General features: G+C 41.9%; 2 protein-coding genes across 2 annotated transcripts; both read left to right on the forward strand.

Annotated features, from left to right (window-relative positions):
• The first annotated feature begins 503 nt into the window (after positions 1–503).
• elovl7a (ELOVL fatty acid elongase 7a) lies at positions 504–6,623 on the forward strand. The gene is made up of 8 exons (XM_088295243.1): positions 504–670; positions 2,306–2,391; positions 2,467–2,657; positions 2,785–2,865; positions 4,602–4,658; positions 4,744–4,849; positions 4,935–5,071; positions 5,526–6,623. Exons 2-8 carry the CDS (start codon positions 2,328–2,330, stop codon positions 5,772–5,774), a joined length of 885 nt encoding a protein of 294 aa, XP_088151369.1. The 5' UTR covers positions 504–670; positions 2,306–2,327; the 3' UTR covers positions 5,775–6,623.
• Positions 6,624–7,237: 614 nt separating this feature from the next.
• LOC148344243 (uncharacterized) lies at positions 7,238–24,943 on the forward strand. Its single transcript, XM_088295268.1, has 5 exons — positions 7,238–7,631; positions 10,530–10,583; positions 10,751–10,827; positions 12,175–12,294; positions 24,671–24,943. Exons 1-5 carry the CDS (start codon positions 7,515–7,517, stop codon positions 24,822–24,824), a joined length of 522 nt encoding a protein of 173 aa, XP_088151394.1. The 5' UTR covers positions 7,238–7,514; the 3' UTR covers positions 24,825–24,943.

Consider the following 24,943-nt stretch of genomic DNA (forward strand, 5'->3'; position numbering starts at 1 on the left):
CTGCCCACAAGCGCCAAACTCCAGCAGTGTTGGTTTGCAAGGCCCAGTGGTAACTTAAACACAGTGTTTTGTTCTGAGACGTGCTAGAGACAGCTAATATGGCACAATATTTGCAAAGTATGCAAATTAATTTGAAGTAAATCAAACTGAGTTAACGCAGTTAAAATATTTAACTGAGTTAAAAAAATTGGGTTAATCACCTGAGTTAATGCTTTAATTTTGACAGCCCTAATATATATATATATATTTATATATTTATTTATTTTAAGTATTATTATTGTTGTTTTATTGGGGGGGCAATTCTTGTAAAATACATACTGAGCGCACTGTACAGTTTGTGTTATTTTCAATTATCGATTACGATGATTGTGTGACGCAGCCGTAGTAGACTTAATGTGACGTCTTGATGAGCACATTGCCCAAGAATGACTGCGGATTCCACGAGTCGTCCAATCAACAACCCTGAAGGCTTCGAGACCCGCCCCCTCCAAAACGCCTTAAATAACCGCGAGCGAGCGCCTCATTAGCACGTGAACCGGGTTCGAGACGCACCTGTACGAGTTGAGAGGCATACCAGTCCTTGTACATGTGTTTTTATGTTTGTATTTTTAACCCTAGTTCACCGACAGAAAAAGATTTCTTGCTCAGTGCTTGCTCGACAGGATTCCAGGTAAAACTTTAATCTTTCAGGGGCATAGTGTGTGGCCTTTTATGCTTGAATTGTGTTGAAATTGATGGATGCAAGTAGCTGCTGGACTAGTTTTTCCATCCCTTGCGTCATCTCATCACAACCACAAACGTTCTTTTATCCTTACTGTTCATAAGTGACTGTAGAGATGGTGGGTGCGAAGCGAAAAGCAGGTCCTTCGAGTTATTTCGTGCCTTTCATGGAGTCTTTTTCCCCTATGTCGGCAAATGCTAGTTTTGACTCCAAGCGAGGCTAATATCCGCCCTTGAAGTGGGTTAATTCGTTTGACTTCTTGGGATTTTTGCTTTGAATATTTATCTTATCATGTGTAATTTGTGCCGGTATACAATGGTGCTGTTATTCTGTCAGATTTCTTTGAAAAGCTATTCGGTGGCCGAAATGCTTTTATTTTGCTTCGATCCGTCCTACTTCCGTTCTTATTTTGTAGTCACTTGTACTTCCGCTTTGAGCAGCTGTGTAATAGTGATTTCTTGATATGTTCTTCCGTTGTTCCACAGGCTCAATAAAAGTCATTGTTTTCTCACTACTAGTCTTGTTTCACAGAACCAGTCAGACCAGTTAGTCACACCGGGGGAGTCCCACACAATACCTTATTGAATCGAGAACTACTTTGATGAACCTGAACAACATTAATATTCGTGCCATTTGCATTTGCTTACAAGACAACTAATTTGCATGCTTCTGTGCTAAGGTGCTAATCAATAGTTATTCGTTTTTCCATTTGTCAGCAGAGGACAATACCCCCCCCAAAAAATTAGTTTTTTTCAAATGGCATGTTAAAGCACACTGAAATTATTTTCATGTTGTGAATTGCACAAAATCGCACGTCTGTTGCGTCCTGAGTTTTTTTTTTTTTTATACGTTTTTGTATTTTTTTTCCCCTTGTCTGCACGTTTATCCCAGGACAACACATTTGCGTTCAATGAGAAACGCAGTCTTGGTATTCAAATGATGCAAAATAGCTCCTGAATAAAGGGCGTGATGCAAGTTTTGACAAACGCAAAGGGAAACGTTTGAGCAATTGCCTGATTTTTAACTATCTGGGATTCCTGTCATCCCGCTTATAATACATGGAACAGTTGTGAATGAAAACGCACATGCACCACCAATTCTGGGACTGACTATCACTAAAGATTGGATTGCAGTAGCCACCGGCGTAATCATGAATGAAACTAGTGTTAAAAGTAGTTTTAACTTGAAAACAATTCAATGTGTAAATAAACTCAAAATATGCAGGGTTTTCTTAATTTCTTGCAAAATAATAGTTTTGGAGATGCTAGGACTCTATCGGACAGACAATCTAATAGTTACCTACTTGACTTGTTTTCTTATTTCTAAGTAGGAGAAAATCATTACCTGTGTATTGCATATCTATCTCTCGGTTTGCTGCGCGACTGCCACTTATTGTACCACCCATACAATCCTTGGTTTGTGTTGCCCACCCGCCTCTCTCACACACTAGTCTTTTGCACTCCAGCAAAACTAAGACATAACCATTCTGATTTTATTAGCTTGGAGTTGAATGATCCGTTTCCAGTTAATGTTCATGAGACTGCACCCTATATGACTTCCTGTCTTTTACCAATCCTCATCCAGCTGAATTTGCTAGGATCGAACAATGGAATTATATGATATAAAGTCTTCAGCTTTGCTTATGTATGATGGCTTCATCCGGAATGCAGGTTGGTTCCTCATCTGCACTTTTTATGTCACAGTTGAAAAACTCTGCGCCTTATGCAGTTTATCTCCTGTTGCAGACTCTCGTACGGAGGACTGGCTGTTCATGTCGTCTCCCGTCATGCAGAGCATCATCATCATGGTGTACATCTTCTTTGTTACGTCGCTGGGCCCGCGCATCATGGAGAACCGCAAAGCCTTTGACCTCAAAGGAGTTCTAGTGGTGTACAACTTCAGCGTGGTAGCGCTGTCGCTCTACATGTGCTATGAGGTGGGTCAACTTGAACTGCCATTTGTAATGCTTAACGACGTGACCCGCATGAGATGAGGGTGCAACATTGACTAAAAACACACGTTTACTGTTTAGCTTGTCAATTAACTGGAGTTTATCTTTGTAGTTTGTCATGTCAGGATGGGGAACAGGATACTCCTTCCACTGTGACCTCGTCGACTACTCGGACTCGCCGCAAGCATTGAGGGTAAATATATTTATTGGGGTCTTCTTTTTACAACTTAACCAACACCTCAGTTTTCCTTTTTATGAATGGCGCACGATCTGAAGTAGTTTGAGGATGGACTTGTGCGACACAAGAAGGCACACTTGATTACTGCCATACTTACCGAGTTTTAATTAAATTTTTGGGAGACTTTTTTTTCCAAGAGGACTGTCACACTTTGTGGATTATGGGCTTTTAGCTCTTGCATAAAATTTGATGTTACAAACTCGGCTGCCATAGGAACTGAACCCTGTTGTAAATGGAGTAACCACTGTACACCAGAGGGTGTCATGGGAGTGTATTTTCACTCCCCGGCTATAATATATAAAAAAAAAAAAGTAATTAATAAATATCCCATCCCGTTTCCAGTATATTTTATCATTGCAGTATTTTCTATCATTGCAGTACTTTCCTGTCATTTCAGTACTCTCACCATTACAGTACTTTTATTATTGTAATATCCTTATCATTGCAGTATTTTCAATCATTCAGTAGTTTTTATCATTACAGCGTTTCCCCCTCTGTATAATGGACTGGCATTAGGAGTGTTTCCTTACACTTATATACGTTTATACTGTGTATATTTGCATGCTTTTTATGAATGTCTGCTGCTAATGTTATACATTAACGGCTACATTACGCCGCCGACTCTGTGTGATCTATATCTTTGCTGCTGTAACACTTCAAATTTCCCCATTGTGGGACTAATAAAGGACATCTTTATCTTTATCTTTGAAAACTCCTCCCAATCCTGTCCTGTATGTTATTAATGAAATCGTTTTGTCACCCCGTCCCCTATTTTCTTAGTGAGTAATTTTGCTCTGAACTTTTTATCCTGTACCGTCACAATCCCATTAAGGTAAAATTGATTTAAATCCTGTGTGATTCCTGGAAAAAATGCCACCCTGTACTGTAACACGCTGTGGGGGAAACCAATCAGACTATTTAGGTACACCTGAATGAATGAACAATACAAGAAAAAATAAAATTATGCCTGTCAAATGTAAGCGTTAACAATTTTTACTGTCATGTCAAAACGGTTGCGACAGTCAACTTGTATTAGCTGTACAGATAATGTTTTGAGGGAAATTGTAACCCTCCAGCTGTAAAGACAGTTCCTGTATAATCCAACAAATTTACATTGAAACAAAGTACAGATACTCAACCTTTTTAAGACTCTTAACATTTTTGAGATACTTGACAGACCTGTAATGAAAAGGGAGGAGGAGCGACAGTATCACCTGGTGGCAATTCAGCATTTGTGATTAAATTTTTTTTGCTGCTTCATCAATTCGCCCCTTTTGTGTGGTGTCACTAAACATGAAAGTATTATTCCTTTAGGTGTTTAATTTTTGCATTTCACTTGGCACTGTTTTTTATCCCACCACTTGATAATGTAATCAAGGTAAATGCCGCTCTGTCAGTGGAAATTGAGTATACCTTGCAAAGAAATTGCAACATGGCTGTAGATCAGGTATCGGGAACTTGGGTTCCTGGAGAGCCATATCCTCCGTGTTTTAGATCGCTCCGTACTCCCAAGACACCTGATTCAAATGATCAGCTCATAACCAGCTCTTTTGATGGCTGAAATTATAATTTCATTCAGGTGTGTTGGAGTAGGGAGTGACCTAAAATGGGCAGGATATCACTTTCCAGGAACAGAGGTTCCCTACCATTGATTGCTGTGGCTTGTGACTCAATGCATCTTTCTCCAATAGATGGCAGCAACGTGCTGGCTTTACTACTTCTCCAAGTTCATTGAGATGTTGGACACAGTAAGTTGGTGTAGTCTGTAGCTTCAGTGAGCCTTAAACAACTTGGCAAGTATCTCAAATTGCCCCTTTTGCTCGCGCCCTATAGATTTTCTTTGTGCTGAGGAAGAAAAACAACCAGGTGACCTTTCTTCATGTGTACCATCATTCCATCATGCCGTTTACCTGGTGGTTTGGTGTTCGCTTTGCTGCAGGTACCTCACACGTCCTCCTTACAGTCTTTTCCATGTATGCATTTTTAAACAATCTTCTCCATTTCACCACCCTCCCCTCCTCAAGGTGGTATGGGGACTTTCCACGCCCTGCTCAACTGCGTTGTCCATGTCGTCATGTACTCTTACTACGGCCTGACTGCCCTGGGCCCCAAATACCAGAAGTACCTCTGGTGGAAGAAATACCTGACCACTATTCAGCTGGTATGTCATGTTTACTACTTCTATTCAGGCTGGTTTTGCCCCATGTTTCTTGTTCCTAGAAACTAAATCTCCTTCATGGACATAATATTGCAAGTCACGGGCACTGAGCGTTGCCACGTCATTTGCTAGCAATATTCTGTCTAGTTGAGTTTTGTGCAAAAAAAAAAGTCAGTCTCAAACAGGTTTTATGAAGAATTAGTAAAGCTAATTACACTTCTGTATTTTAATTTAGATCATAATGGTGATACTGGGGGAGCTCTCTTTATTGGAATTATTTTTTTTTTTTTTAATAGGTCGTACTTAATGTAAAAGGTTGTGAAGCACTGATAGTGGCTCAGGAGTGATTCTGAACACATCCACAGACTCTAATGGCAGCTGTTTATTGACTTCTCTGTACTATTAATTGCCTTCTAAGATTTTTTTTTTTTTTTTTTTTTTTCCCCCCCTTGTGCAGATCCAGTTTGTGATGGTGACCACTCACATCTCGCAGTACTTCTTCATGCGGGACTGCCCCTACCAATTCCCCATCTTCATCTACATCATTGGTCTATACGGCCTCATTTTCCTCTTCCTCTTCCTTAACTTCTGGTACCACGCCTACACCAAAGGCAAGCGGCTGCCCAAGGTGCTGCAGGCTCAGACATGGGCCCACCACACAAATGGCGTCATGAACAGCAACATGAACCACCACAAAGATGAATAACTGCCAGCCCGGCGTGGAGCTGTTTTGCAGTGGACATTTTGTTTAGATTACGCATTTTCCAATTGCAAAAAAGACAATCTTTAAATTATGACCAAAGTTAATTTATCCCCAGATGAAGGGATTTTGTGTGTTTGTATTTTAATGTTATATGTTGACTGTAAAGTTAATTATGCCTCAGGGAAAAATTAACCATACCATGTAGGACTTCACCTACGGCATGACTGAGACTCCATGACCCTGATCTGTGCAGTGCCCCTCCTGAAAATGCCTTACAAGTGATGAGTGGGGCTCAGGGTTTTTTTTTTTTTTTTTTTTTTCCGAGGTGGTTCACTATAATGGTAAAATGTTAATTTCACATTGTTTTTGAAAAAATAGTCACATGCATGCAAAAGTGGGTGGAGTTTTATTTTATTTTTTTTGCCATTCCACACCTCTGCGCTTGGAGTCGCAAATCCCAATGGTGCCGGTTTCAGTGAAATGTTCTCATGAAGTGTGACCGATTTATTCTCGGGCAAAAGAACCAGGAGGTGCTCTTCTGGAGCACTCGGGTGTTCTTTTCGACGGGGTGGGGTGTAATGTACACAGGCTCAGTGCTTTTGGATCGGTGACTGGAGTCTGTGATGATCTTAAGCTCCAAAGCGAATGGAACAGCACTCCTGTGATAAACGATACAAGTATGAGCTTGCTTGTGATGTGGAATAGAGAAGAGGTTTGCAGATCGAATGATGCAGTTTCCTGTTAATGTTGAATATCATGTTCTCAGTCCAATTAACTATTTAGGAATGATGTGTCTAAAGTTGTTTAAATTGTATTTTATATGTATTTATGTATAATAAATGTTGACATGTACTTTTGTAGAGAATTTATTTAGAATTTTACTCATTGTCAAATTCATTTTTGACACTTGTGGATAATTTTCCTGTCGTGCACCTCTGGACATGGCAGTGGCTGAGATGTAGGAGGCCCATGCATCGTTTTAAGTGCTTGAGTGTTCGATTAAATAACATTTGATAACGAATGTAAAAAGGTGAATTACTATCTGGTGGTTGGCCATAAAACTTGTGGCAGTAACTGTCTCATTCACAGATGAGACGTTTAAAAATCGAGGTGAGAATACAGAATATTTGCCAAGGGAACATACCCGAGCTACGAATAAAGGTAAAAAAAAAATCCACCGAAGGCTGGGAATTCCTCTCTTCGCCGATTGACCAATCAGACCCGTTTAAGGCAACATGACGCTCTCAGGACAATTGCCTGTCCCACTGGAATAAACGAACCACTACCTTTTTTGCCATTCAGACCTATGATCCCCGGAAAATCTCCAAGGAGCAAAACTAAATTTTGCCTGTGACACTTTAAAAACTTCAAGACGCGAACGTCGTTGTAAATTTCTCTACAGAAACAATGAAATGGCCTCCGAGAACGTATGACGTCACTTCTGGGGCGACTCGACCGCACGTGGTTTGAGTAGTCGCCACCGTTTAAGCGATCCACGGAAGCTACTTGAGGAGGAGCCTTTGAAGGTGTCGAAGAACCCAGCCTGTGAATTGTATTCCTAGAATGCTTGGAAGAAAAAAAAACGTGTCAAATTTAACCGGAAGTGACCTTAAACGCGGCCTTTGGCGGACGCGCCTTGAATTTGGACACATCCTTATGAGTGTTGCGTGAAACGGTGTGCGACTATTTAGGGACGAGTGAAGCAAAGAGAGCCAATCTCAGGAGCGATAAGAATAGACAACTATGTGCGCTATAAAAAATAACGTAGATCCCCACACCATCGCTGGGAACGGGCGTCTGTCTTGTCCCGGTGGACGGTTCCCTTGTGTGTCCCCCCCGCCCCCTCTCGCTCCATTCAAGGTGAGGTGACAATTTTGACGAGAGTTCATAATTTTCTTCCAAAGTGTAAAAAATTATTAAACCTACTGTCCATACAGACCAATTGCATGCATGGTAACTCCATCTCACTGTCATGACGCAGCCAGTCAAATGGTCTCGCCATAAAACATAACTACGAAGGTCAGAAAATGAATTTACGTGCCATTGAGTGAATTATTTAATTATCAATTTCGTCTTATCTAGTTAAGAACAAGTTAAAGTAAAAAGCAACATTTTCCTGATTAATATACTAGATAATACCCTTTTTTGCCCAAGCGTTGCCTTTGTGTAGTGAAGTAGTTCATAGTTTATTTTTAATTCATGCGCTGATTTACAAACTAACAGCCAGCCAGAATAATCGTCACTGATGGCCGACACAGTTTTGAATGCTGCGATAAATTCACCGAAATCATCACATCTAAAAAGAACGATGTCAAGAAAATTCTTCACAATTACAATTCTAACTTTTTTACTTAGCTTTGCCCCCTTTGTATGAGTGTATATGTAAGGCTAGTGTATGTGTCTGTGTTTATTGAAAGCACGAATGTGGATGGTATATTAAATAATGACTTCTGAGCCATGTCGTTTCCTTGCTACGGTATGAAACAAACGCTTTTTGAATGATATTGACTGTAAGAATCAAATGTTCTCTACATAAAACAGATTATTTTAATGTTTGTGTTCAGATCAATTATGTATTTGTTCTTTAAATATGCATTTAATATAAATATATTACCTTATAGTACCAAGGGGTCTAAGAAACCTGCATCCATGTGAAAAAGGCAGAAAAATCTCAACTATCAAAAATATCCCCAAGTTGTTACCCACTGGGGTGGCCAAAGAATGACCCGTGGCGACCATGTAGCTCCACCCCCTGAGGCAGATTTTTTTTTTTTTTTTTTATCCTAGAGCACACTGACCTGTCAATTGGACACCTCTTTCACCACGCACATATAATGATGCTGCTAACAATGCTCCCAAAGTGACTGAACAGTGTGGCTCCCTAAGCTTTTCAACAACAAGAAATTGTGATTTTTGCGACATTACAGAACTGGCATAATTTCTGCCCTTCTGGTGTAAGAAGTTAGTCACTATAATCAAATTGAATGACTTATTACAACGTTTCGTTTGTGGGGCGTAAAGACCTGACGGCAGCCTGGCAATGGGATCACAAAGCTACCAAACAGGAGTGCTTTTTACAGTGTTCAAAAGAGCCTGTTATTACTCAAGTGCGAGTCACGACCACCATTTTAAAGGAAAAAAAAAAACTCCACATGGTTTCCCCAGATGCTTCATTTTGTTCGAGGTGTGACATGACACCAGATAACCCATTTTGGTTTAGACTTTAGAATTTGGGTTTTATGTTTGTGCCTCCCCTCTGTCCTAAAGCCTCTTACATCTGCCCATCTCCCAGTATCTCCCACAGTGGGCTGTCCTCTTCCACTCGCGCCCCCTCCGATTGGTTCCTTTCATTTGTGTCTCGTCCAGGTATATCTCATGGTCTAATTTGTTTGTTTTTCTTCAGTCTTTACTCATCTGTAGTTGATCTTGTAAAGCAGTGCTTCTCAAAGTGTTGTACATGCGGTTGCTCAAGTAGCAAGCAAAAAAAAAAAAGCAGAATTTGCAACTCTTCACACTGTGCATAGTGGTAGACTGCCTTAATTTTTTTTAAATCCAGCACTGTACAGAACATTTGTTGAGTATAGTTCAGTTATATTTATCGTTTATGTATAATTTGTTTGCATTTAATGTAATGTTTGTTGTCAGATGTGTATTTTGGTACAGTTTTCATTTCCCTACAGTATGTGGAATACTTCGATCCATTCACAGTTATTTACCCGAACATTACACTATCCTAGCTGACTTTGTCTGAAATGTGTGGTTCACTAACCTAACCTAACCCGAATTCCTGACTTTAAACCCTAACTTAAATCCTTCCCCTAAATACTAACTTCAGCCTTCAATCTTAAAAATTTAATTTGAATTATGGGACAGAACAAAAACAACAACAATTTGTGTTAATAATGTGTTAAAACCGTTTGTATCCCCTAACTGTAGCATAATAAAATGATTATTTGGAAAAAAAAAATCAATCCTCTCAAGGGCTCTCATTTAATGTTTCGATTATTCAAAAACCTGTCATGGTATGACAAAGCTGTCTAATCAATTAGAGACGGAATGTGTTACCAAACCAACCATTGTGACAGCCGTTCTCCCAAAGTATACATATATACATACTATAAACAGTATTTTGCCACAAAAATAAAATGAAAAAATGATATATTAGGGAAAGGACAATTTTTCATGAGGTGATTTTCGTGTGATCACGTCGCTCAGGTGTGTTTTGTAGTGATGGTGAAATGTAGCTCCTGGAAGCATTGATGCATTTCCATGTAATTGGTTTGACTCAATGTGTTGAAGCCTCAAATGAGGTTCAATCCCCTCTGGCACCACCAAGTGGACATAAAGTATATCTGCATGCAAGGAGAGGTTTTCTTGTGTGAAATTTGGATTAGGATTACACTAAATATGGCATGAAATTGACATGCAAAGGAGGAAAATGCAGTAATTGAGTTTCTTTTGTTGTGGTTAAAAAAAGCTACTCTCACAAAGAGTTATATGACAATAAAGGGCATTCTGATTTTGATTCATGTTTTTCAACTGTTTCGAGGCTGAGTGTTTGTTTTATTTTTTTTTAATATCCATCCATACATACCTGGGAGAACATTCACCGGGATAAGATAGCCGTGCATTGCCAGCTTGGTGTCAGAAAATGCTTTTCTTTCCTCTTGCATGTCCTTAAAAAAAAGAAGAAGAAAAAATGTAAATTTTCTTGTCATGTCCCTCGTCATATATATTATTTTTTCCCATCGCAAATAGGTGGGGACTTCTATGGATTCAGCTGGGTCGGTTCCCCAAAAAGTCTGCGTAAGGGTGAGTTCATGACTGCCGAACCGTGCATGTGCGGGGTCTGACTGTACTGCGACCTGGTAAATGAATGCTAATTGGTCTCATATCTTTCCTGTGCCTACTCATAACTTCATGTTTGAGCTGCATATCACCGTTTAAAGCACTCCACTGCTTGCAATATATCCCAGCAGGTCGTTGTGGGGCTTTTCCACACCTTGACAATGACCTACTCTAAAGCTGTCATGCCTGCTCAAGCCCAAGTCTACAGGTTGGCCGTCAAGTCGAACTTTCCCAATTTTCTTTGGTCCTCCTGGTGCGTCAGTTTTTCTGACTATGACATGCTTGCACTTCCCGCCAACAACAGGACAATCAAAGGTAGCCATGCAAGTAAACAATCCAAAGAGAAGATGCAGTTTTGGGTTGTAGGCATATCTAGTTAGCGAAATAACATGCAGTAAATGGTGGATGTCACGTGTTGGTTTGTGGGAGATTGAAAAACAAGTGTTGTGTACAAACGCACGAGCATATCTTGCCTCGTTTGCGTTTAAGTGAGATAACAAACCAACAAACTGCAATTGAAACAACAGCTCTCGCCTTTGCACTTTCACGCTTAGTGGAGGTAATGCCTAAATGAAAAGTAGTCTTTTTGCTTTTACTTTAAAATGCCTCAAATCCACATTGATGCACGATTCTGACCGGGGGGGTGTTTTTGTCGCTTTTACTTTAACTTTACACGGCACCAAGTCTTCACACCTTACCCCACAGAGAACATCTCTCCTTTTTTTTTATTTTTGTGATGGCAGTTTCCAACAGCCTCGCCGTTATCTCGTTGTGCGCAGCACTGGAACAAATCCGATTTTCTCAGGTTCTTATCTGCCTCGCAGCAGTGTGTCACATTGTCCCCAATGTCGACTTATTGATCACTGTTTCGTCATCCATTATGTCTGGCTGAGATTGAATTTACCTGCATGTGATTGTATTTGTTCCCCACTGGTTATACAAACCCATTCATTTTTCATGTTTCAATAAGTATTCTTAGGACTGTTCCTATTCCTCCTGTATATTCAATGGGTGTTTACTATGGTGCAAAAAGTCAAAAGTGGGGGAGCAGAGGGCCTTTGCATAGCATTAGCATAACCTTTCCACTCCCATGAGTTTATGAGCCTTGCGGCGGGCCTGCTTGCTTTGCTGATTCCATGTCTGCATTCCTGTTTGCCTCACTTCCCTGAGGGACTCGTCCGTCTCCTCGCTGGACCATATCCCCTCTGCCTTTTTATTCCTGTTGGGAAACAGGATGTACCAGTGGGATAGCCAGATAAATAAAGGCTAGTCGTTACTGCTAAGCAAAGCGATGAACACGATCCAGTTCCAAATTCTAGTGACATGTATTTGGGTGGAAGGAAATTTGTCAGTGGACTCAAAATAGATAGGACGGTCCTTCTCAACACTCTTCATCAACGGCGGGCCATGAAACTTGTAACTCCATATATAAACCGAAACTTTGCAGTTACCGAAATGTATTACAATAACTGACATCATTTTGCCCATGTCTGTAAATTCTGTGTTTTTAAAAAAAAATATTTTCTGTCTGCGGCATTGTTCATGCCCCTTTAAGACGGCTACAGCACGGGTGGTCACGTGACTCCACCCACCTGAACAAGAAAGAAAACTGCCACGGCGGTCGCGGCTGGCGATTCAAATCAAGAAGTGGCTACACGGCTGAAGACGAAGTAACGTAAGTTGAAGTTGTTCCTGTTGCGCTTGTGTCGAAAAGAAATTTGATATCTGGCGTTTGGAAATATTTTGGGTTACATAAAGAAAATGTTTGCACGTCTAAGAAGTAAACACGATAGCCTCGCACATAGCTAAAGATAGAGCTCATCTAGTTACAGTGGAGCGCACGTGATTTAAACGCCTCATAAAAGTAGCCGACAATAGGTACGAAAATATTTTTCGCAAGCTGTACTTCCCAATATGGACAACATTATTTATATTGTTTACAAGAGACCTTTCCACAAATCTAGGCCTTTGCACATGGCATTACAGCAGCTCTGGAGCAAGCCATTTACAGAAAAAGGTAACCATTTTTTCCCTGTTCTTTGTGACATTGTTCAAGTCATGCAAAGCTAGCTATTTGGAATGTTTATACAAATGCTTTTTGTACTTATATTTTTCATTGAAAGTAATGTGTACCAGTTGGCCAATAGAAAAAAAAGCAGTTAATATGCATTTCCCGTATTTCTTTTGATTTTGGTCCATGGGGGCGGTCGGAATTTACAGTGCATTTATCGCCACCGAGGTAAAATTGCTCAATTTATCGTGATATTGATTTTCATATCGCCCAGCCCTAACTCCATATCAACCAACGCATATTCATACAAGTTTACACTGGCGCTTCCATATGGGGAGAAAATGGTTAGATGCCACTTTTACCGTGTTTTTGTAATTTCCATTTCGCATTCCAATGGCAAAGTTACCAATGGGAGAAACCACTATGATTTATTATCAATTTGGGGTTATTTTTCACTCTGTCATGTCTTTTGCTACTTGTCTGGATTTGTAAAGACCATAAAAAATATGCTTTATGCCTGTCCCACCCAGTCTGCACAGATAAACAACAAAACTAAAATTCAATGGGTCAGGGCCTAATGGTGCCGGGTACTGCAGATGGTGGTTGGTTTTCAATCAAATCAATAGAACATGTTCAAAAATATACACTATTATATGAAAATTGTACTATTTCTCCACCATGGTAACAGAGAATAAAACCTTGTCTATCTTACTTTAATTTTTTGTTTGACCAAACCTATGACTTAAATTAATCATCCATCCATCCATTTTCAATACCGCTTCTCCTCACTAGGGTCACGGGGGGTGCTGGAGCCTATCCTAGCTATCTTCAGGCAGTAGGCGGGGGACACCCTGAACTGGTTGCCAGCCAATTGCAGGGCACACAGAGACGAACAACCATCCGCACTCACACTCATACCTAGGGGCAATTTCGAGTGTTCAATCGGCCTGCCATGCATGTTTTTGGAATGTGGGAGGAAACCCACGCAGGCACAGGGAGAACATGCAAACTCCACAAAGGATGGCCGGAGCCAGGATTGAACCCACGAGCGATGCTGTCTCTCACTGTGAGGCCATTGTGCTAACCAGTCGGCCACCGCGCCGCCCTTAAATTAATCAGTTTTATCATATTAATTTAGTTTTCTCAGGTGAAATGATTCCAAATGCTATTGATCCGTTCTAGCCCCCCCCAAAATACCACCACAACTATTTTTCGTGTATTTATGTACATTTCATGCATGTGCGCTCAGACAGAAAAGACTTCTTTTTTTTTTTTTTTTTTAGACACCGAATTTACCGACATTGAAGAAGTCTTTTCTGTCTGCGGCGATGTTCATGCCTCTTTAAGACGGCTTCAGCGCATGCAGTCACGTGACTCATGCGCTGTAGAAGAATGTAAACAGAAGACGCGTTCGTAGCTGGCGATTCAAATCCTGAAGCGGCTGACACGGCTGCAGACGAAGTAACGTTAGTTGAAATTGTTCCTGTCGCGCTTGTCCCGAAAAGAAATTCGACATCTGTCGTTTGTAAATGTTTTGGGTTCCATAAAGACGATGTTTGAGCAAAAGAACATGAACTACAAAGTGCGTCGTAAGCACCCAAAACAGCGCGTCCAACCTTTTCTTTTTCACCACCCACAACACAACCATGCTGTTGACTTGGAGCTTGTGCTAAAAGTTCAAAGTGAGAAGCAAGGTTCGACAAGTGACAACAGCCCATTAACGGACGCGACACCATACGAGAGAACGTCTCAGTGGTGGACGCGATAGCCTAGCACATAGCTAAAGATAGAGTTCCTCGAGCTACAGTGGCCCGCACAGGATCGAAACGCCTCATGAACGTAGCCGACAAGAGGTACGAAAATATTTGCCGCAAACAGCACTTCCCGATATGGACAACATCGGGACGGGAGCGGAGACATGTCAAGCATTTTCCATCCACATCCGACTTGTGGTCGAGTCGCAACATGGATCCCTGTTTGAGCCTGAATGTGCGTTACATGGACGTCAAGTGGCGACCGCGCACCGGAGTACTCGAGACGGCACATTTTCCTGATGAAGCACACGCGTTTATTTGGCATTGGCATTCCAATGACATTTTTTTCATTTTATTTAGCATTTCGTTTACAGGCTACTAGCGCCTTTGCACATGGCATTATTTATATTGTTTACAAGATACCTTTACACAAATCTAGGCCTTTGCAAATGGCATTACAGCATCTCGGCACAATATATTTACATAAAAAGATTTTGTGAGAGGTACCCTTTTTCTCCTGTTCTTTGTGATATTGTTCAAGTCATGCAAAGCAAGCTATTTTGAATGTTTATTCAAACGATTTTTGTACTTCTATTTGTCATTGAAAGTAATGTGTACCAGTTGGTCAATTAAAAAAAAGCAGTTAATATGCATTTCCTGCATTTATTTTGATTTTGGTCCTCAGGGGGAATTTAGCGTGCATTTATCGTTATCGAGGTAAAATTGCCCAAATTATCGCCCAGCCCTAATATATATATATATATATATATATATACACATATATATATATATATATATATACATATACATACACACACTTATGTACAAATGTATGTACGCACCCCCACCCACCTCAACTTACAGTCTTGCACGCTCCTCTTGTCTTTCCTCTTGTAAACTGAAAATTCCTTAACATGAGTTCAGGCAAAATATGTTACAGTAGGCTCTCTGAACTGGTGCGACTAAATGATGTTCAAGTGAGATGGACTGAAGTTGGGAAGAGGCAGCAAGATGGCTCTGATTACCCCCTTTATAAAAGCTCTAAAAAAGTGTTGGCTAGCAAGTTAGTACATCCTATACAATACAGTACAATGCTATATAATACTATACAACTTTATTTATATAGTGCATTTTACAACAGCTGGCGCTGTAACAAGAGCAAGGGCGTCTGGGGCTCAGGCTGTTCCAAATGACAACAACGCGTCTGACGAATCCAGGTCATGTTCTCTGAATTCATCTGACCCGGATTTGTCAGATGAAATGGGCTGTGGTCAAACGTGCCCTAAGCTATGCTGATTCTCACCGCATGGTCTGGTTGGATTTATCAGTGGCTGTTTTTAGATGGCGCTGCTCATCCTTCTACCATCTCCACGAGCTCTCTATTCTCATGTCAACACTCTTAATATGAATTATCAACATTCTTTATTACAACTATTGCGACGCATACTCTGTTCATATTAGACATTTATAGTAGCTGTTATGTACTGTTCTAGGTGCCCAAATTTGTCCAATTTACAATGGCTCACCATTTTTTCTCATCATCTAACTTCTCATAATCTGTGATGATCTCTCATCCAAAGAGTTGCATTGTTCCCATCCTCAGTACGGACAAGCTCCGCCCGGCAGTCCCCCAGCCCGCCCTGATGAAAAACACAATTGACTTCATTAGTTATGGGCAATCAAGAGTTGGAATCAAACTAAGCTGTCATTAGTAGCACTTTAAGATGTTAATATGAAAACATGATAAAACATAATGAAAGATAATGTAAATAATCATTTTCTTTTAACTGTAATTCAGCTGAAAGTCACATTTAGTGGCATAGTAGTGTATTTTGTGTGTTGACCTGTGCCTTTAAGTGGGGTGTGGCCTGAAGATGGCCTTTTTCCACTCGGCTACTCCATGTACCCCGTTCATGTTTTCATTTTCCATTTTTGTTTTAGTATTCTTGTCCTGTTCAATAAAAGTAATAAAGTGCATCATTGTTTGAGTTCCTTTGTTTGTTTGTTTTTTTCATTTGTTTTATGGCTACGTATCTGAAAATCAAGCAAAAAACAAATTTTGGCCTACCAAACAAAGCAAAAATAAAATACACAAAGTAACGATTCCTAACTAAAAAAACCCGTAAGTTGGAACAATCACAAGTCAATGCACCTCTGTACAATGTTTTTCCATGGATTTCTGGCACTTAATAATTAACAAAATAAATCATAGATCTCAAACTACCCCCAAAAACCTAATCAATAAAATACAAAGTGATCAGTAATTGGCAGGTTTAGTGCAGCACTATAATTTGTTGTCGCAAACTCAATTAAAATTGTACCTATCTGTCACTGGAGGTGGGGCTCGAAGGTGAGCGTCTGGAGGGCCTGCAGCATTGGGCCTCAGCCAGGCTCAGCCCGAAAGGACAATGTGGGTCCTCCTTGCCATGGGCTTAACACCTATGGGAGGGTATAAGGGGGTCCAGTGTGCAGTGACCAGGCCCAAAGCCAGGGACATAGGCGGTCCAATCCCCAGGTCCAGAAGCTGGCTCTAGAGCTGTGGAATGTCATCTCTCTTGCAGGGAAAGCACCTGAGCTGGTATACGAAGGAGAGAGGCTCTGACTAGATATAGTCGGACTCGCCTCCACACACAGTTTAGGCTCTGGTACCAGTCCTCTAGAGGTGGTCGGTGCCTGTCATGGCGGCAACCCCCGAACCTGTTGGTTGACACCAGCGGTGAGGGATGCCGTCAAGCTGAAGAAGGAGTCCAATCAGGCCTTTTTGGCCCTTGGGACTCTGGGGGCAGCTTATGGGTGCCGACAGGCCAAGCGGAATGCAGCCTTGGTGGTCACCGAGACAAAAACTCGGGTTTGGGAGAAGTTTGGCGAGGCCATTGTGAATAACTTCCGGATAGTTTCAAAGAAATTCTGGTCCACTGAGGTCACTAATATGGGCAAAAAGCTCCTCGGTGGCAAAGCCATCGGGTGGATGAGATCTGAGCAGACTTCCTGAAGGCTTCGGATATTGTTCTGCAACATCACAAGGACATCAGGGACATTACCACTGCATTGGCAAACTGGGCTGGCGGGTCCCCCTTTTAAGAAGGGGGCCTGGGGATAGTGTTTCAAATATAGGGGGGTCACACTCTTCAGCCTCCCTGGTAAGGTATATTCAGAAATGCCTGTGAGGAGGGTCCATCAGGAAGTTGAATCACAAATTTAGGAGGAGCAGTGTGGTCTTCTTCCTGGCCGTGGAACACTGGACCAGCTTTACACCCACCTCAGGGATCTCCGAGGGTGATTGGAAGTTTTCTCAACCGGTCTTCATGTACTTTATGGCCTTGGAGAAAACGTTCGACCGTGTACTCAGGCGGATCTTGTGGTTGGAGCTCCGCAAGTTTGGGGTATCAGATGCCCTTGTATGGGCAGTTCCATCACTGTATGACTGGTTGTCATCTTTAAATGCCCTGACGCCTATTGGGAGAGCTAACGGTGGCTGAAAGCCAGAAGGAACTAGGCATGGTTGTTCGTTTTTACCGGTCGCGAGCGGGAGAGAGGCCAGGAGCAGACAGGCGACTCGCTCAGTTCAGCTCCGCGCACCCTCTGGCCTTCCACCCCGCCGCCTCCTCTTTTATTAGAGCTTGAAGCAGAGTCATAACGAAACTGAAACTAGCTCATCATGGCTTACAATGAAAGCAAGGAAATAGAAACTTATTAGACAACAGAAGCAAAAATGTAGGAGTGTGTGCGTGTGCAATCATTTATGCAATTAGTGTATAAAAACATGATTAGAAATACACAAACTGATTATATAAGGTTACTTGAAGTTATTATGATCTTTAGCTTATCTTACACTGGTTTCAGAGTTTGGTCTGCATATCCGGCAGTAAATCGGATTCAGTTCTATTGAGGGTTGGACTGCGCCAAGGGTGCCCTTTGTCACAGATTCTGTTCACTTTTTATGGACAGACTCTCCAGGCGTAGCCGAAGTGTTAAGGGTGTCCAGTTTGGTAGTCTGTTTTACATCTCTTTTTGCAGAGGATGTGGCTTCTTCAAGCTGTAATCTTCGGCTCTCACTGGAACGTTTCACAGCCGAGTGTGAAGGGGATGGGAGTAAAATCAGCTCCTCGAAATCTGAAATGCCTGAAATGAATTTCCTCCGCGGGACGTCCTGGCTGTGAGGGGCTCAGAGTTGAGAATCTGCTCCTCCGTATCGGGAGGAGCCAGATGAGGTGGCTTGGGCATCTTGTCAGGATGTTCCATGGATACCTACCTGTGAGGTGTTCCAGGAATGTCCCACTGGGAGGAAGCCATGAAGACGACCTGGGACGCACTGGAGAGACTATTTTTCCCAGCTGGCTTGGGAATGCGAGCGGGAGATATGGCTAGGGAGAGGGAAGTCTGGGCTACCCTACTTAGGCTACTGCCCCCATGACCTGACCTCGGATAATCGGAGGAGAATAGGTGGATTGATGGACCCATCAATCATCCACTCATGTCCACTGTGCCGTTCCCTTGGCAACTCTTCAGTGGAACAAGCTGAGCCATTTGCTCCACGTCGTAGAAAAAGAAAAGGAGAATTGGCAGCAACAGGAAGACAGACTGATAAAGTCAGCTGGGATAGACTGCAGCTCACCTCTGATCCGAATGATGTATCGATTTCCCTCGCACAGCACCTATTCATCACCAAATGGCGGACCGCGGTCCGGATTCGGACCGACAGATGGTTCGGACCGGACCCATGACCAATCTATGATGATTTTTTTTCGGGGCGCATTCGCAAACGTTGACGCTGCAATTCTAGTTAATACGGAAAAGGCGTCACTGATTTGAGCCAATCAAATCTTTTGTTTACGATCCACTGCCAATTGCGCAGCAGACCGGAAGAGAGTGCTGCTGACAGTATGCCTTGCTAAAAAGTTAGCGAGGTCGATGCGTCTTGTTTTAAATGAATGGACGGAGAAATTTAGTTTCTTTCTGGCTGCTGCCAATTTAAAACCAGTGTGCATCATATGCTCCGAAACTGTCGCAATATTACGAAGCGCCACTACGAAACAAAGCACGCCCTTTTGTGCAAAGTTATCCGCTGACGTTTGAGGTGAGCGCATGCAAAAACATCGAACTTTGAGTGCAGTACAACAGATTTTTACATTTTTGTTTACAGCCCAACGACATGCAAACGAATGTTCACTAAAAGTATAATGGATTTTGGGGAAACATAAAAAAAACATTCAGTGATGGGGAAGTTGTGAAGGAGTGCTTAAATGTGGTTGCACAAACATTATTTAAAGGAAAACACTAAGCCCAGATGTGTGAAATAATCTACCAAATCCCAATGGCCCTGACTCCGTTCCAACCCAGATTTAAGTCACTGGCAGGGCAGTCACAAACTCATTTTTCAAGTTAAAAAAATATTCAAAAGAAAAAGTGGTGTCAAAGCTGAGATGTTAACTCAATGCTTAGCGCTTGATATATTTCTGCTGGAGATATTTTACAGTTTTTTTCTGGCAGTGGCACCCTTAAATTCCTGGAGCCACATTTTCTTGAATGTGAAATAAACGCCTTATATTTGTTTGACTGGCAAAGGTGTTTAATGGGAACTTTCCTAAATATTTAGTATATAAGTGCGCTCTGTTGAAAATGACTTAATATTGAAATTATATAAAAATGTGAACATAGGCTAGACATTTCGAGAAGTTGGACTTTGGTTCGGACCTTTTAATTGGAAGAAATTTTCGTTGTGGACCTCCGTGACTTTTAATTGAATACCTCTGCTATATAGATATTAATTTACAGCCAGGCTCCAGAAAGGATGAAATATTCTCCTGTATGTTCTTTAGTGCAGAAGAGCCATATTTTCACAGTGAGTGAAACGCCTTGGGCGCAACATGTTCCAGCCATGTAAGGAAAAGGCAGAAGGGCTAATTAGATATGATGACTAGTGACACTTTACATAGGTGAGTGTTTTTTTTTCTTGCGGTGTTAGCCCCTCTTGTGGCAGAGAAAAACTCAAGAACACAACTTGCTCTCAAAGGAAATAGACTTATTATATGTTGATGGCGGAACGGTGGAAGACTAGTTAGCACGTCCGCCTCACAATTCAGAGTTGCAGGGTTCGATTTCGACTCCGGCTTTCCTGTATGGAGTTTCCATGTTCTCCCTGTTCCTGTGCGAGTTTTATCCGGGTACTCCGGTTTCCTCCCACGTTCCAAAGACATGCATGGTAGGTTGACTGAACACTCTAAATTGTCCTATGATGTGATTGTGAGCGTGGATGGTTGTTTGTGTTTGTGTGCTTGGCGATTGCCAACCAATTTAGGGTGTATCCCACTTACTTACTGCCTGAAGACAGCTGGGATCGGGTCCAGCGTGCCCGTTAACCTCGTAATAGAAAAGAGACAGGAACTTTGTGTAGTTATTTTTTGTCACTTTTTTTTCAGGGTCTAGAATGTACCAGGATATATATTTTGTTCTGCAGTTTATCAATCCCTGAGGTTTAGAGGACATCGTTTCTTTTTGATACATTTTTTCACGTGCATACATTTCACACCTTATCGCAACAAACAATCATCCATCCATCCATTATCTGTACCGCTTCTCCTCACTAGGGTCGCGGGGGGTGCTGGAGCCTATCCCAGCTATCTTCGGGCAGTAGGCGGGGGACACCCTGAACTGGTTGCCAGCCAATTGCAGGGCACACAGAGACGAACAACCATCCGCACTCACACTCATACCTAGGGGCAATTTAGAGTGTTCAATCGGCCTGCCATGCATGTTTTTTTTGGAATGTGGGAGGAAACCGGAGTACCCGGAGGAAACCCACGCAAGCACGGGGAGAACATGCAAACTCCACTCAGGATGGCCCGACGCTGTCTCTCACAGTGAGGCCATCGTGCTCACCAGACAGCCACCGTTCCGCCCCACAAACAATCATTCAAAGTCAAATATTGATCTTAACGTCTGTTAACTCGCTGTCCGAGCTGTCCTCATTTAGAATGACATCTGAAGAAATATGGTGCAGCTGTTGATGTGCAAAGGTTTGAGCTGCTCATTCGGTCCGTTCCGCAGATCGCTTTCATCATGTCGACGTTCTTATTGCTCTACAATTGTGGCCAAGAGTGGAACACAATTTCTGAGAATTTTAAACAGCATCTGGAAAATTGCCTTTTCCACCCAATTTCTTAGCAGTTGTATTTTTTCTTGGAATGACATTGGATGAGACGGCATGCATGAAATAATGCATCCAACACTAAACTTTTTCTTATCAGACGCTTTCAATTCTTTGAGAGCCATACTAAATCAATAGTCCTTAATGTGGGTCAATTTTATTTTTTTGGAGGAGGGAGGGGACTTCTTATGACAGTTTTTCTGAGCTTTTGTCTCTTCTTAGAATTACATGGCAGGGCGGCTCAAATGCTTTGAGCCCTAGGCTCAACTGAACTGGGATATAGTTTACCCACTCCTACTCTAAAGGATTAACTCCAAATGTGTGTTTTAATTTTATGTTTGTTTCGTAAAGCTTCCACAGGATGGTACCAATAATAGCAAAGAGAAACATGATACTAACCACAGGACAAGAAATGAAGATAATTCCAAACTTGAGGTAGAAAAAGCATGGCAACACTGCACGCCTTTCTCTGTCCCAGTACAATATGGCCAAGTTGAGTTGACAATAAAAGAAAGACGATACATCTTGCCAGTAAATGAGACATTTCCATTGAATTCTAATTCACAAGTCCCAGATGTCTTAATGACAGGCCTCTGACATTCTTCTGTCAAAATCTAGCACACTTAAAGGCTGTTGGCAATTTAAAAAAAAATGTCAACACTGTCAGTATGAGCTGACAGTTGTCCATTAGTAAAATGATCTGTGAAAACAATCAGAATTTTCTTAGCAACTTCTTGAGTCTCTAATTTGATTTGCAAAAAAAAAAAAACAAAAAAAAACAAACAGAATACCCAACCAATCAGAGACAGAAGGTGCCATCTTTTGCCTTGCACTCATGGGCACACTCACAGAGGGCACCTGCCTGTAGCCTTGTGCTGACTCAACGTTTCGGAAGCTTTGCTGGAACTCCAATCGAATATCCCCATGCCTCAATTGCCAACAACAAAAAGGAGCAAAAAGAAGCAGAGCGGAGGGACCTCAGGCTGTTGAGAGGATTCAGAAGAATGAGCTACATTTCTCCTCAACACGATAATTTATCGACTCTTTCTTATTCTTAATAATATAATGTATTTTATCTTCCAAATAATGAAACTTCAAGCTGTTAAATGTTGCAGTAACACTATTAGGTGTCATGGTCCGTTCCGTCATGTCATGTTTTTGGTTATGTTTTGCTCAACGGGTGTGGGGGCGTTCCCTTCTAGCGCGTTCGCTGGAGAGACACGCCCACCAGCCACGCACCTGTCACTCGTTGACTCCTTGATCACCTCGCCGCTGGAGAGACGCGCCACCTGCCCCGCACCTGTTACTCGTTTACTCATTTATTATTCACTACTTAAACGCCTGGCGCTGACTGTTCTGCGTCGGTGCATTACCCTATTTCCGGACATCACTGCCCTTACTTTGCCCTTTCTTTATGCCACCGGTACTCTTTGCTCTCGTTCATACTCACAGCTTACAGCTCACAACTCAGGTTATTTGTCACTGTCCCTGTTTCATAGTCCAGTTTAGTTCTGTCCCGTCGCGTTTTGTTCGTCCTTGTTGTTTCGTTTATTTGTTCCAAGTGCCTTGTTTGCCCTTTTATTTGTTTTGTTAATTAAACTCCCTTTAAGTTACCCTTGCCTTGGCTTCCCTGCGTTTTGGGTCCTCTCCTACTACCGCCTCCACGCGGAGCGTAACATCAGGTTTCACTATCTTGTTTACAGCGCTAATGCTAGCTTAGTTTATTTTGTTGATGCTGGATAGGCATTTTCCATGACTATTTACTGCATCACGGCTATGCACGAACATAATCACTTGCCATTACTGGTATGGATGGCCTTGTTTCAGAATGGTGCTTGTGCACATTAGTGAGGGGTGTGGCTTTGGGACGAGACTCAAGGGATGGTGGGATTAGTGAAGTGAAGCTACATTCAAATCTCGCTAGCATGTTTAATACTGCAAACTCATCCTTGAACATTTACTTCTAATGCTCCATGTGAAAGTTTGGAGGGCACATTGGATATTTTTTCATGTTTTTCCCCCTTACACCCCTTTTTTTTTTTTTTTTGCAGACCCAATACGTTTTTAGTACTATGATGATGTATGGCAAGAACAGTGCTAGGGCGTTGCAGAAAAGTGAGTGGCTAAAAAGGAAGAAATATATTAATTCATGAAAATTACTAAATATATGACTACATTACAACTACAAAAATGTGATTACACTACATGTCATTCAATTGTTAATATATGATGATGATGATGAAAACATGAATGCTGTTCTGTATGCTTATTTTTTCCGAATGGCTGTAACATGATTCTGTGTAGTCTGCTTGGAATGGACAATCTGCCTTCAGCCTACAGTATTACGTCAATTATAGTAATGGAAATTCCATAACGACTCACTCACAGACATTTTTGTTTTCAGAAATAAGGTTACATGATAAAAGATTTCACACTTTTTCCACGCTTGATTGCTGGGCTGGCAAGCCTGATCCCGAACTATTTGTATAGGAGCCATTGCCTCTGGTCACTATCTTTCAAACTGCTGTCATAATAGGAGCCACTCTCTCTGAAGCGACTGGAAAAGTGTTGGTGCTAATCTGTAGCCATATTTGTAAGTGGGTTCTTTTGTGGTGCTTTAGCTTCAAACTAGTATTGACACTATGTGTGAGAGGTGGACATTCACAGACGGAAGCTGTTTTTCAACCGTCATCCGAATGATCATGAACCCCATTGGTTGGTGGTTCGTCAGTACCGACGGAGGTTTGCTGATGACTGACGGGAACATGTGCCACGTATGTCGCGTGTTTGTTCTTGGGGGTGACCACCGACACCGGGGTTGCTTGAGTGGAGCGGTGGAGGGATTCCTCGTCTTCCGACAGAAAAGAAACAGTTGAAAAGTTTGTCGTGAATTTGCTTTGTTAAAGCTACGTGGTGAAAAACACACCTAAGTGGACTTATCTTCTACTTCTATGATGATGATGACAGTTTGACCCTGGAACAGATTAATGGTCATCTTTTCCAGTGGAAAAATTGTGTTTTTAAAAATGGAAAAAAAATAAATCAATGGATTGTGTTCGGCATTATTCATCGCTTCTCTGTCTGTATTCCCCCAATCAAATCACCTTTTTGTCTTTTGCCTCATGCTTTCTCCTCACAGTTTGTTCCACTCGCCAGCACGAGGAGGGGGGCGGGGGCCCGTCCCTGAGAGCCTCGCGATTGGTCGAGGGCGGGGACCAGGAAACACTGTGACGTCACTGGCCCATGCGGATGGCAGCTCGCTGAGGAGAGTTCCCTCCTTCCTTCCATCATGAGAGAGCCTGAGCAGGCAGCACGAGTGGGAACGTGGTTGTGATGATGCGTGCATGTTTGTTTTGGTTCTAGCTGACTGGGACTACCAGAGAGGGGAGACACCAGACAAGGATCAATTGTT

The sequence above is a fragment of the Idiotropiscis lumnitzeri genome, chromosome 1 (assembly GCF_059441095.1).
Source record: "Idiotropiscis lumnitzeri isolate Australia: NSW breed Sydney's pygmy pipehorse chromosome 1, RoL_Ilum_1.0, whole genome shotgun sequence".
Classification (NCBI taxonomy): Eukaryota; Metazoa; Chordata; class Actinopteri; order Syngnathiformes; family Syngnathidae; genus Idiotropiscis; species Idiotropiscis lumnitzeri.

Bases quoted from the DNA above. Each gene is read 5' to 3' on its own strand.
- elovl7a (XM_088295243.1), top strand. From the start codon at position 2,328: ATGGAATTATATGATATAAAGTCTTCAGCTTTGCTTATGTATGATGGC. The intron at 4,659-4,743 runs GTAAGTTGGTGT...CGCGCCCTATAG, and splicing joins TCATTGAGATGTTGGACACA to ATTTTCTTTGTGCTGAGGAA. The intron at 4,850-4,934 runs GTACCTCACACG...CCCCTCCTCAAG, and splicing joins TGGTGTTCGCTTTGCTGCAG to GTGGTATGGGGACTTTCCAC.
- LOC148344243 (XM_088295268.1), top strand. From the start codon at position 7,515: ATGTGCGCTATAAAAAATAACGTAGATCCCCACACCATCGCTGGGAAC. The intron at 7,632-10,529 runs GTGAGGTGACAA...CATCGCAAATAG, and splicing joins CCCCTCTCGCTCCATTCAAG to GTGGGGACTTCTATGGATTC. The intron at 10,828-12,174 runs GTTGGCCGTCAA...TGCCCCTTTAAG, and splicing joins GCTCAAGCCCAAGTCTACAG to ACGGCTACAGCACGGGTGGT.